This window comes from Chinchilla lanigera, unplaced genomic scaffold (genome assembly GCF_000276665.1).
Source record: "Chinchilla lanigera isolate Chin_1 unplaced genomic scaffold, ChiLan1.0 scaffold00027, whole genome shotgun sequence".
NCBI lineage: Eukaryota > Metazoa > Chordata > Mammalia > Rodentia > Chinchillidae > Chinchilla > Chinchilla lanigera.
The window spans coordinates 21,614,361-21,628,316 of NW_004955428.1; the positions used below are offsets into that span (position 1 = coordinate 21,614,361).

General features: G+C 36.4%; 1 protein-coding gene across 1 annotated transcript in view; it reads left to right on the forward strand.

Annotated features, from left to right (window-relative positions):
* Nucleotides 1–13,956, forward strand: part of Prss12 (protease, serine, 12 (neurotrypsin, motopsin)) — a gene marked incomplete at its 5' end in the record, with an annotated part of 69,963 nt that overhangs the window by 39,414 nt on the left and 16,593 nt on the right. Inside the window, 3 exon segments of the mRNA XM_013515266.1 lie at nt 2,179–2,375; nt 8,235–8,376; nt 13,415–13,620. Of these exon segments, the coding sequence (XP_013370720.1) occupies nt 2,179–2,375; nt 8,235–8,376; nt 13,415–13,620 (545 nt within the window).

Sequence of the window (13,956 nt, forward strand, 5' to 3'; positions counted from 1 at the left end):
TTTTTCTTGATTAATGAGAAGAATCAAGTAGCACTGATATTTTTCTCCATATTGTATTTACTTTGTACCTTGAAGCCATTGTTTTTCTTTTGTGTACATTGAGTACTTAGACTTACTTCTAAAAATGTTCTCAATAATGTGTTAAAAGTTCTAAATGATTGTAGTACATACAATAAGATGTGCTACTATTACTTTTAGTTTATAGAGAAATTTTTGAGAGAGGATTTTCTTCTTTTTTTTTTTTTTTGGTACTGGGAATTGAACTGAACTTGGGACCTTGTGCTTGTCAGGTAGGCGCTTGTGCCAGTGAGCTATATCCCTGGCCCCAAGAGAGAGGATTTTCTTATGGAATAAATAAATTTGGGTTTCTTTGTACAAATGAAATCCCAAATAAAATAACTTTATGTTATATGTCATGTAGTTGAAATAAAGAGAAAATCATCAGATTGATAAATTTTCTGGAAAAATGACATAAGTTGAAAGTGATTAGCAATATGGGATTTAGGTTAATTTCTTTTCTTTGTTTCTTTTTTGTTGTTGTTACTAGGAATTGAACTCAGGACCTTGTGCTTGCCAGGCAGGTCTTTGTGCCACTGAGCTATATCCCCGGCTCTGCTTTTCTAACTATGACTTGACTAGCAAAATAGACAAAAATTAAAATGCCTAATTAAAAGTTGCATTGTTTTAATTTATTAAACATTCATTTGGTTAAATAAATTTAAAAAATGATGGCACAGGAAAACATACTCATGGCAGATAGAAAGGTCTCTTCACATTCTTATATAGAAATAATAAAACATCAAGTAAAAAAATGATTGCCATGACATTTATGACTGTGTTGAATTTCTTAGACATAAAAGATGTCTTAAAGATCTTTAAGCTCAATGACTTCTAGAGGTTTGGATTTTATGGAACAAAAGAAAACTTGAGAGGAGGGCAAAAGAAGCTGCAGACCAATTTAACTGCCTGCTTAAAAATTTTACAGATGGATTTACTCCTGTGACCAATACCTGAGAAAAACAGCTTAGAGGAGGAAGTTTATCTTGGCTCGTGGTTTTAGAGTCTCAGTCTGTGGTTGGCTGGCTCCAGTGCCGTGGGCCTGTGGGCAAGCAGAAACATCATGGAAAATGGATGTGGAAGAGGAAAGCCTTCACCTCACCGCAGCCCAGAGGCAGAGGAGTAAAAGTCAGAGGGAAAGAACTGGGATTGACCTTCAAAGCCATTCCCAGCAACCTGTTTCATGGGCCCTACTTTCTTTCTTTCTTTCTTCCTTCCTTCCTTTCTTTCTTTCTTTCTTTCTTTCTTTCTTTCTTTCTTTCTTTCTTTTTTGGTACTGGGAATCAAACTCAGGACCTTGCACTTGCCAGGCAGGTGCTTATGCCACTGAGCTACATCCCTGGCCCCACTTTCTAATAAGCCCACTCAGCTAATGCACTTGTGAATGGATTCATGCAGTTGATGAAGTCAGAACCTTTATGATACAATCAGATTTCCAAAAGTTGCACATCTGACTAAGCACATGAGCTTTTGGGGGAACTTTTAGATCAAACAGTAATGCAGATGTTTCCTATTTTATAGCTTATGCTTTATTATAATACGTATATCATAGATAGAATAAAGTTAACTGAAGCACAATTATAATTTGTGACATCAAATTTGTATCAGTGTGAAATGCTAAGAAAGAACATTGACATTATTCTGAATTGAATGGATGGAAATCCAGATTTTATCAGGGATTGGGTACTTTCCATGAGCAAACCAGTAAATTAATACACACTTTTCATTTTAGAGAAGTTCCTAAAAAGACCTAGAGAAGCTGGTGAAATCAGAGTAGCTCAGATCGTTCATCAGAGGCCAAAATGAAACAACTGTTCTCCCTCCCTGGTTCACAGGGTTACTTCCGTGGTCAGGAACTTGAGGTTTAGCTCATTGTCTGCATTATCGCTGGTTGGTGGATTAAATTTTAGACAGAACATGAGAATGAGTCACCCATTTGTTACTCATTGAATCAATCAAAAATTAAGATGATTAAAATGTGTGATGAAACAAACACAGCTCTGAGGCTCCAAGGTAAAAGAAAAGCAAATGCCTTCTGAAGTTAGGACACTTGGATTGTTTTGTGGTTCCTTGAAACGTGAGACAGCAGTCTCATGCACAGTGCTTACTTTATCACCACAGGTATGGCAAACAAGCCTCTCCAAGCCATTTTGAAGTAAGTCCAGGGCCCATATGGCTGGATGATGTGAGCTGCTCAGGAAAGGAAACCAGTTTTCTTCAATGCTCCAGGAGACAATGGGGAAAGCATGACTGCAGCCATCGGGAAGATGTGGGCATCAGTTGCTACCCCGGCGGTGATGGGCATAAACTCTCTCTAGGTGAGGACTGGCCACAGCTCTTGAGTATCCATACTTCAGTAGCCACCATGTCTCTAACTGTTGATCTGGAATATGAAGCATTTCTCATCTTTACTTTTTAAGAAAAACAATCTTTTGAGTCCATTAGTGTCATGAAATTTCTGTCCTTACATTTGTTTTTGTTACTTATGAGTTCAAACTTCTCACCAAAAATATTTGTTTCACATGTACCTGAAAGGTGGAATAAGCAGCAATATCCATTGCATTATTCCTTGGTGTCCTATTCTAATATTTATTGATCTTGAATTCCAATGAGCTATTTGAGACAAGACCAAAAAAGTATAAAAAGAGTATTCCGTTCCTCCTGTCTCATGATTTATTTCTTCTCTAGTCTTGTGGACTCTTCAGTCCTTGGTCACTGGCCATTTGTTACTCTTCAGAATCCTCGCTGGATTCATGGGAGTTAAGAGCCCACTCATCTCTCTAACATATGCTGCCGTCTTAGTTACTTTTCTTGTTGCTGAGATAAAACACCCAACACCCAAAGTTAAAGGAGGAAAGGTTTATTTGGCTTACAGTTCACAGAGGTCTCAGTCCATAGTCGGCTGACTCCAAGACAGCCTGGCATGGCAGAGGAGCATTACAGGGCAGAAACAGTTCACAGCAAGCAGACAGAAGAGGGCACATTAGCCCTCTTTCTGTGCTTTGTATTTTACGCATGCTACCTGCCCTAGTGTGGGTGTGGCACTCATACCCTTAATTCTTGCCAGAGCTATGCCAAAGGAATCAGTGGACTGATTTAGTAATCACACACCCTGGATCCCAGCAAAACACACTCTAGATCCAACCACCTCTGAAAAACCCCCTCTATGACTACATGAGGCTTTGGGTGGACATCTACACATAAGACAGCATTCTGCTCTTGGTGCCACAAAGACTCATGTGCATCCCTTTATCCAAAAGGTGTTTAGTCCAGCTGTAAGAGTTGTCAAAGTCCTAACAGTTTTATCATTGCTGAATAGTTCAAGTCCAAAGGTCCAAAGTCTCTTCTGAAATTTTAGGCAAACTCTCAACTGTAAGCTCCTGTACAAATGAAAAGAAAATTAAACACTTCCAACATCCAATGGCACAAGATAGACATTTCTATTCCAAAAGGTACAAATAGGGGGATACAAAGGAATATCCAAAATAAGTCCAAACTCCAACAGGGCAAACATTAAGTCCTGTAGTTCCGTGTCGAGCATCCAAGGCAATCTGTGACAAGATGTGAACCCCAAAGGGCTTGGGTGGCTCTACCCCTATAGCACTTCTGGTGGTTGTAGCTCCCATGCTTCTCTCTTGGGCCAGCTCTGCTCCCTCCTTGCAGTTTTCCTCAGATGATCCAAGTTCCTTGCTTCTCTTAACTTCTGGGGTCTCCACTGCATCTTTGGCTTCACATTCACAGCTTCACATACTGCCCTCTCAGGGGTACACTGTCTGTCCTCCCAGATCTTCTTCTGAAATCTGGGTGGAAGCCTTCCTAACCCTACAACTCTTGCATTTTGCATGCACTGAAAGCCAGCAATAGCCAAATGACACCAGGTTCTGCTTCCAGCTGTAACAGCAGCCAGGCTTCCTTTACTCTTGGCTGTAAGGGTTGAGTACCTGAATCACTGAGCACTCTGAACCCAGTCCTGCGGGACAAATCCTCTATGCCACTGCCATTCTGGAACATGGTGCTCTAGGGCTCTCCTCTCAAAGCAAAGTCTTTCACTTTTGCAACTCTGAAGCTGTAAAAGCTGGTGTTCTGCTAATTCTTATGTTGTCCTCAGGCCATCTTTTCTTTTGTCTTCTGAAATACTTGAATTTTTCTTGTTAGCCTTTTCAGTGACCAATTTCTCCTGTTTCACCTCTGCAGGCTGCAACTTTACTGGAGCTTCCTTTCTGGCTAATATCACAATGTTTTGAATCATCCTGCTGGGCTCTTTGCTCTTGATTCTTAACATAGATCACCCAAAGCAGTCATGCCACAGTCTCAACATTAGATTGCCTTGAAATTTCTTTTGCAAGATTAATTAGTCTGCTGTCCTTAGTCTCAGGCGAAGTTTTGGACATGAGCAAAATGCAGACAAACTTTCTGACAAGGCACAGCACATATGTTCTGGAGTCCAACTGCTGATGCAGTCCTTTTTCCCTAAAGAAGCCTCCTAAGCTAGTCTTTACTGTAAGCATTTCTACCAGCATTCTTGTCTTTTGACCTCTGACCAGTATCTTCCATCAAGTACAGCTTCAGGCATTCCAGTGCTGCTTTGTGAGCTGGCATCTCTAAACTTTTCCAAACTCTTCCCACACGTCAATTCTAAATGCTCCTGAATCACCTGGTCAGTTACAGTCAGAGCAATGACCCCAATTCTCTGGTACCAAATTCTGACTTAGTTACTTTTCGTGTTGCTGAGACAAAATACCTAATACTCAAAATTAAAGGAGGAAAGGTTTATTTGGTTCATAGTTTGTAGAAGTTTCAGTCTATAGTTGGCTCATGCGAAGGCAGGGAGGTATGGCAGAGGGGCTTCACAGAGAACAAATAGTCCACAGGAAGCAGGCAGGAGAAAGTGCATTAGCCTTCTTTCTGTTCCTTATAATTTTGGAAGGCAGGTACAGCACTCACACCCTTAATCCTAGCCAGATCTATGCCAAAGCAGTCAGTGGACTGATTTAGTAATCACACACCCTTGATCCCAGAACCACACACTGCAGATCCAGCCACCTCTGAAACCACCACCCTCCTGACTGCATGAGGCTTTCGGGGGCCATCTAGACACAAGCCATAACAGCTGTTCTCTAGAAATACATCAGGAACTCTTCCTGCTCCCCAGTGACAGATTTCTTCAAACTTGTATTTGGATAAAAGGTGCCTAGCAGTCTTGAAATAATTACAGATAAAGATCCTCTTATAAAATATTCTTGACAAGTTCTTAATGTACAATTAGGAGGGCAGAATAAATATGAGTGAAAAAATATATTGGGAAATATTGAAAATACTTGGCAGGAACTGTCACATCTCTATTATACATATATACATGTGTTTTTGTGTATGTATAAATAGATTTTAAAATAGTCATTAGGTGGTCCTTACTTTTAACCTCACGATTAAATCAATTCATCTTGTATCTTCCTATTTTGAGATTATGAAGCTGAAAATACAAACACAAGACAATGAAACTTGTTGAAACACATGGTATTAACCACACGTCACATTTACAATTTATCAAAATATGTATACGGGTATTTTCTGTCAACTGTGGGATCACGGTGACTCAGTGGGTTAACCCAGCATTATTTAAAGTAGAAGTATAATTTTTCACTTTATTCTTTGTTGATCATATTTCCAATTTTCTTTCTTTTCATTTGTTCTCTTCTTATGGAGGATTTACAATACTGTCAGGATTATCTGATGAAAGATTGCTTGTGGTCAGTGGGGACAGAACCAGTTTGCTAGAAATGGATCTTCTTGGTCCCTGGTAGCAGCTATTTAAATCATGGAGTGATCTTTCCAGACATGCTGTATCAGTACTCTTATGTTAAAAAATACTGTGATCTGAGTTCTCCAGAGGCCTCTACTATACATCATACAATTAGGACAACTAATCTGTTCAGTTCCCCTGAAAATAATTTTAATTTTAGGATTTTGCACATGCTTTTTTAAAAATTTAAAAAGTCATGGGTGATAATTATTAATATGTGATCACTATTATGAATCTCTTTGGTTCTAATCTCAGTAATATGTCTATTAACTAAAGTTATTTGTTCAAAGAACATTATGTCTGAGCCAAATATTCTTTGGGAGAGAATCATATTATCACTTATTTATTCAAATAAATCAATGCCTCCCACTTATTAAAAATTTGTATATTGCAATGAGAAGCTTATAGAAGGAGGTCAAGGAATAATAATATAGACAAGGAGTTTTTGTTTTGTTTTGCTTCTTTGGCACTCTTAGCCTCCCCAAACACTGTATATTTATTTAGGATTTTAGAAAACAACATGTTGTATATCATTATTACTGGCCTAACAAAAAAGATTTAAGTAGTGAGAGGGTATGTGTAGAATGACTTTGTGTCATCCAGTTTCCTTTCAAGAATTGAAAATCCAATGATTTTATGAAATGATTAAAATTAGTAACAGAACTATCTTATGCAGTAGTTTTACAAAGTATGCTATTTAGCCTTAAAATAACTTATCATTGTACTTTTAGAGTATATAAACACCTACCAAAATAAAAAATGGAGATCTAATTCCTTGTGCCTATATTGTCTTAATTTTGAACCAAAGATTCAAAAATATAAAACTATAAAATTTTAGGAAAAGAGTTTGATTAGTTTGAATTTGGTCTTTAATGATCACTTTTTGCCCTACTTCTCTTGTGAAGAACCCTTAAACTGAAGATACATTAATGAGAAATGTTGAGTTTCAAATATCCTGTTTTGTGACATAGCTAAAATTCCGATTTTTTAAAACTAGTAGCTCATGGAACTGACACTCATTACACATTTGTTTTGACCTTGCTATACGACTCTTTTGTATTGCCTGTCCCATGAAGTGAACCTGGTCTAGCACCGAAACTCTGGGAGCAGCAAAGTATAGAGAAATAACAGTGAGTTTGAGAAATAAAAATAGGATGTGTCCATCTTGCTAACAGTTTTGTTTTAGTTAACAAATGTCAATTTAATAATTCCATGCATTGGCTTAAACAAATATTAGGTGATGTTTTCCTCATTAGCTGCCTGCTTTCACCTGATAATTTTACCATGCTTCATTTTATTTCCTAAATTCTTATCAGTAAACTGTCCTGAAACTGGAGACCCTTCCAGCAACTAGGTAATCAAATGTGTGTTTACTTAGTTGCTTGGATTGCTCTGCAAAGTCCCGTGGACTGAATGGCTTAAACATGATATTTACTGTCTCACAGCTCTGGAGCTAGGAGTTCAAACTCAAGGATTCATCAGGGATGCTTCCTAGAAAAGGAACTGTGACGGAAGGGCTGTGGGGAATGAATATGCTCCAGGGTTATTCTTGGATTAAAGATAAGACTTTTCTCCCTGTATCTCCTCAGATTTTCCTCTCTCTGTATAACTCTGTCCAAATTTCTTCTTGCTGTAAGGACAATTGTTATATTGGATTAGGGTCCACCATAATGACCTCACAAGTCTACCCAGGACAGTATGCAAATCTCAGTAAAGGCATTAAATTAAACACTTCCATATTTAGTGGTGTGGATAGAGATACATTATCAGTGACATCATTTGTATAATTTAAACCTCAATATACTAGAGATGTTTCTCAGTTTTTATATCATAGTGATTTTTGACCTGGAATTAATATTCAGCTGAGACTCACTCAAGTTACTTATGTACACCAATGTTGTATCTATTTATGACTTCCTAAAAATCTTCGCTTAGAGTATAAATGTCTAATTATTCATGGATTTAAAAAGATATGAAACAAAAATTCTAAAGTAATAGTCTTGTACTATTTTTAAGTTAGTTATAGTGAAATAATTTTGTTTGATAATGTCACTCATCCATTCATTCATTCATTCATTCATTCATCCAACAAACAGCAATGCATGTCCTCTGTGTGCCAGGTACTTTTCCAAATGTTCAGGATGCAAAGTTGGGCAAGGTAAGCACTTTTAACCGTAGGGCCTCAACAGACAGACAAAAGTGGATGCAATTTTTTATCGATATCTCTTCTCTCTTTTTCTCTTTCCCTTTCAAGTATAAGTGCTGTTCCACTGATGTTATAAGTGATTTAAAATAATAATTATATTTTGTAGTCTCTTATGCTTTAGTATAAGTTTCCTTGCTTTGGCTTTTCTAATGTTTTTGAATTACCACTTAGGTTTTCCTATAAGACTTATGGATGGAGAAAATAAAAAAGAAGGACGAGTGGAGGTTTTCATCAATGGCCAGTGGGGAACAATTTGTGATGACGGATGGACTGATAAGGATGCAGCTGTGATCTGTCGACAACTTGGTTATAAGTAAGGAAAACAATTATTTGCCATGGTTGCTTGATAAAAATTTGGTGTTTTTAGAGTCTTGTTTTAATGAGTTACTCCTTACCCAAAATTAGCTTTTTTTTTTTTTCATTCTGTTGAAATACTTGCAGTTTGCTGGTTTGATTCAAAATTATAAAGAAGTACTACGTACAGTCTAGTCAAAACTCCTTCTTTCAAGAAACATTATGTCACATAAGATCTGTAGCTTTTTATCTAATAAAAATAGTCCAGTAACTGAGACTACTAATAATACTGCTTCTCTCAGCCAAAGGTGTTAACCTTTTCCCTGTGAGTTACGGTTCAACACGGTAGCCTTTTAAGGGAGTGAAGATTATTGAAATTACAGCAGTTCTTATTACTCAGTGGTAGGTTTATTCTAGAAAGTCTCTGTGACCACAGAAATTTCTGAGCCATTGCTTGGAAGGCTGAGGTCAGTGCTCTACCTTCTTATGCTATCATTTTTGGCAGTCTATTTAATGCCTTTTACGTTCTTTGTATCCTGTGGAATGTGTGTGCATGCATGTGTGTGTGTGTGTGTGTGTGTGTGTGTGTGTGTTTGTTTATAATGATTTCACTATTTGAAACAGTCTTTAAGCATAGTGTTGAAGTGCTGTGTAGTGTTCCTTAGCACAAGAAGGCTAGCATGTGCCTTATGGAGGAAAGATCAGTGTTATATCAGCTTCATTCAGGCTTGATTGAACATGTAGCACCAAGTAGACTGAAAAGGACATAGTACAGTTTGAAACAAGAAAAAAGGAAGATCTGAGATTTGAAACAGGAGGTAGATCATATCCTTGTCAGACCTCAGCTGAGTGACTTACAGTTCTGGGCCTGCAAATGTCCATGAATGACAGTGAAATTTTTGGAGTTATACAAATATGGAAAAGCTACCTCTTTATGAGACTTAAGCTACTATACATAAGTGCCTAGCTCATAGTAATGAGCTAATAATAGTTTGATTTAAAAATATATCCATAACTATATATTTATGTGTATTATCTTAAACATTGATCAATTCAATTGGTTATTTCTAAGTAAAATATGTTTTTTACTTTAAAAAGTACTTCTACTTTAATAAAAGTGCAAATATTTTTGGTACACTTTTAATTCAGATTTGGCTTTTGGCAACTCATCTCACTGTCCAGTTTTAGACCCAGTTTCAGTTCTAGTTGACTCAAGGTCAATTTGATATAGATATTCAATTTTCAAAATAGAGAGTAGTTGAGAGAGGAACACAGACACAGTCTACATCAGGTGTATAGGTGAATTCAGCCAACAATTTATCTTAAACTTGCCTGCTGTGTCTCTATTACTCCTTCCTCCATTTCAAAAGCAATATTACTTCAGTTTGTACATTATATTACAGTTCGTTTCCTTTCCTAAAATTAGACATTAACAGATATGGCTGTTTAAGACTGGTTTCTTGGCCATACCTTTCTCTTTTGGTAGTGATCCAAGAATGCTAGTTTACCTTTGGAAACACGGAGGGAAAGATGGGCATCAAATTTGATTCCAAATTGTGTGTCCAGTCAAGTTTAAGGCCAGAAGATGTTACCATGCATACTTATTAATGCATTATTTCTTTTTAGCCTTTTCATTAGGTTTTTGGGAGGTCATCATTGAGTGCATTTAACATTCAACTCAAATGTAAATTTAGCCTGATGTTAGGATGGCATTGTGAAAAAACAAAACAAAACCAACACAGAAACAAAGGATGACAAGTGTTGGTGAAGACATGGAGAAACTGGAACCCTTATACACTGTTGGTAGGGATGTAGACTGATGCAGTCACAATACAAAACAGTATGGGAGCTCCCCCAAACATTAAAACAAATTTAAAACACATATGTGATTAGAGCAGAGGATCTTTTACTCCATGCCTATTTCATAATGTATTGATTTGTAGAAATCAATCCAAAAATTTTTTTAACTGTTAAAGTGGCCTCAGTTCTAGTGCTCTGCCCCTCAGCAAGCTACATCATGCTTGATGATTAGTCCTTGGAAACACTGAGAATCAAAATAACATTAGAAAGCATTTTCGTAATGGGAAAAACAGAAATGAGATAATAAAAACCAGGAAACATGAACGGGAAGTAATGTGATATGCTTGGAGTGAGCAGAAAAGTAAAAGGCACCAGTTAATGATGTATTACATAATGTCTGACAAGGTGTAGCATTGTTTTTATAGGGCTGACAGAGAAGTGTTGAGATCAGTTAAATTTGGTGAGAGACTAAACAGCCTTGATGGAAATTCCATTCTGTTTGAACTTTCTATGAATATGTTTCAATATGGCATTGTTTTTGAAGAATGAATACACTGCAAGAGTCTGTTCTTTAAAAGAATTTTGAAATGGTGCACCCTGTTATTTTCACTGAGATCTAAAATTCAGTATATTTAATTTGTATCTTAAGTTAAAATATGTACAAAGCATTTCATTTATGATGTCTTTATATATGATATCTAAAATAACAGTTATATCATTCTTTTCTATCCAGTGGAATATATAGTGATGTGATCCTCTTTGGTATCCATTTAAAGATTCATGAATAAAGTATATTTCCTTGACCCATTGAAGTACACATAATTACTTTTTTCCTTGTAATTGTGTGTGAAATTTTCTTCCTATGTACATACACACATGTCAACACAGTCTGCAGGACTATTTGAGGTGCTTCTGTCCCTGCTTCTGAGCTTGGAAATAGGATACATCTTTTAGAATCTTCATATGCCAGTCCCATCTTCCTTACTCTACCATACAAAGTAAAAACTACTTTGAATTTGGTGTCATTCCATTGCAGTTTTCTCTTTTTTTTGTTTTTTTCCTTCCGGTACCAGGAATCGAACTCACAATGTTGTGCTTGCCAGGCAGGCGCTGTGCTGCTGAGCTAAATCCCCAGCCCTTCCATTGCAATTTTCATAGCTTAGAGCAAGTTATAGCCCTAAACAATAGTTTTTTTCTGTGTTTTAAAATCTCATTTTGAAAGTAAGCAGTTATACTTTATGTTCTTCAGTTAGGGGCATTTTTTTTTCAGTATTGCTTGATGTAAGTGGTTGTCATTAACTCATACTCATTTTGCTCTGTAGTATTAAATTGCATGAATATCCATGCTATTTATTTACTGTATTGATGCTAGGTCATTCATACACCTTTCTTGGTCTGTTTTCTGTAGCTGTAACTAAATACCACAGACTGAATAATTTATAAAGAATAAAAGGTTGTACAGCTTACAGTTCTAGAGGCTAAAAGGTAGAGGTGCCTAATCTAGTGAGAGCTTTCTTGCCAGTGAGGACTCTGCAGTGGTCCAGGGTGGTGCAGAACATCACACAGAGAGGTGTGCATACAAGACAAAGTCAGTCTTGCTACCAGAACAGCACACTCCTGAGAGAACCATTAACTTATTAGTCCATAAATAGATGCAGGCAGAGTTCTCATGATCCAGTCTTGTCCAGAAGACCCACTAGGTCTTACCTTGATGCCTTACTCAGGAAATTAAACTTCAGTATGAGTTTTGATAGAGACATTCAAACCATAGCAATATCATTTCTACTTGTGCTCTTAAAAATAAAGACAGCTATGAACTTTCTTACACCTTTATGCTGTTACACTGTAATAGATCTTTTTAAGGTATGTAATCAGGAGTAGACTATGTGCACCATCAATTTTATCAAGAGATGCAAGATTGCCTTCCCATGTGGCTGCATTGATTTGCACACTCACTAGTAATGATGATCTTTTCTTCATCTGTTGCTCATTTGGTGCTGGCTACTGTATCTTATTATTTATCCTTGATTACTAATGAGGTAGCACTCTTTTCATTTGTTTAATTAGCTGTTGGTGTTTCCTGTTGAATAAAACGTCTTTTAGTTTCTTGGAATATATCTTGCTTGTTTTTCTCTTGGGTTTTTAAATTTTTTCTTAAATTATTTCTGTGAGTGTGTGAGTTCTTTGTTTTCCTCTATTTGAAAATATATCCACCCACAAATATATTTGTATGAATTGTAAACATTAGACTTTTAATTCATCTTTTCACATTCCTTAGAATACTTTTTAGTAAAGTGATATTCATCATTTAATTCATCATTTAATAATTAATTCATTAAGACTGTTAATATAATAGTCTTTTAAGATTTACTCTCTATGTTTTGTTTAATATATTTTTCCTAACAAGATTTTAAACATAGTTTTCCTATAATTTACACTTTAAAGCTTTTGCTTTTCATAATTTTGTTCATTGATTTATTAGGGATTGAGTCTTAAATATGGTGCATTTAAAATATGTAATTTATTTAAAAAGGTTTGCTTGTGCATATTTTAAAAATGTGTTGTTAAAGCAAATATATGACTCGGGGGGGTAGCACATGCCTATGATCCAGCACTAAGAGGCTGAGTCAAGAGTGTGAATTTAAGGCCAGCTTAGTCTATATAGCAAGTTCAAGGCCAGCCTGTATTTTATAGCGAGACCTCGCCTCAAATAAACAGACAGACAGACAAGCAAACAACCAAACAAGCAAACAAGAGAAATGTCAAAAGTCTGGCTTCTACATATGATGCTCAGCTTTGTATTTTGTGTTCTTTCTTTTTCAAGAAATATACTTTCCACATCTCAAAGAAGCAAATAAATTACTTTCTGTGTCCCAGCCTGCTAATTATTTAATCTCATAATGTTATTGGCAAAATTACTCCAATTTAGAGGTTGTTATACTCTTTAAGAGGGTAGAAAATTTGGGGGTGTGTTTTTTTCCTGTTAGTTAAAGACTATCATTTTCTGACATGCCAGCAAGTGTGACTTTCTAAGGAGAAGGTAAATTAAAGGCAATTTATTCCATTAAGTATCTATAGGGTATGACAATAAAGAAGGTATAGATATTACCTCTCTAATTTTTTGACAGTAATGAAATAAAGAATTTTTAGTACATGTAGATGCTAATTTTTATTTGTAAAATTTAAAAAATAAAGTTGAATTTGAGCATCTGTTGTGACATATACAGATGTATGACTCACTGATTCTCCACTTGCAGGGGTCCGGCCAAAGCAAGAACCATGGCTTATTTTGGGGAAGGGAAAGGACCCATCCACATGGATAATGTGGAGTGTACAGGAAAAGAGAGGTCTGTGGCTGACTGTATCAAGCAAGATATTGGACGTCACAACTGCCGTCACAGTGAAGATGCAGGAGTTATTTGTGATTATTTTAGTAAGAAAGCATCAGGTAACAGTAATAAAGGTAAGTCACCTTCTGGGGCACCAAACAGAGAATACTAATCCATCACTAATAGAAGCAGTACTTTGGTAACAAACTCCATGCAATGAGGACGTACACAGTCTCTTGTTTGTGCTGTTTAGGGCCTGAGGTTTTTGCAAAATGTGCCTATGTGATGCTTACAGGCAGAACAGAGTTCAAGGGCAGGAATGGATTCAAGAGCTCAACTTACCATCTTTGAGATCAAACCCTTCTTGCATTCTTAGCTGTTTCTGTATCATTTCTTCCTTGGCTAGAATAAAGCTGTCAGCTGTGTTGATTTTAAATTTTCATTTTTTTTTAATTTAAAATTTTTTTTTT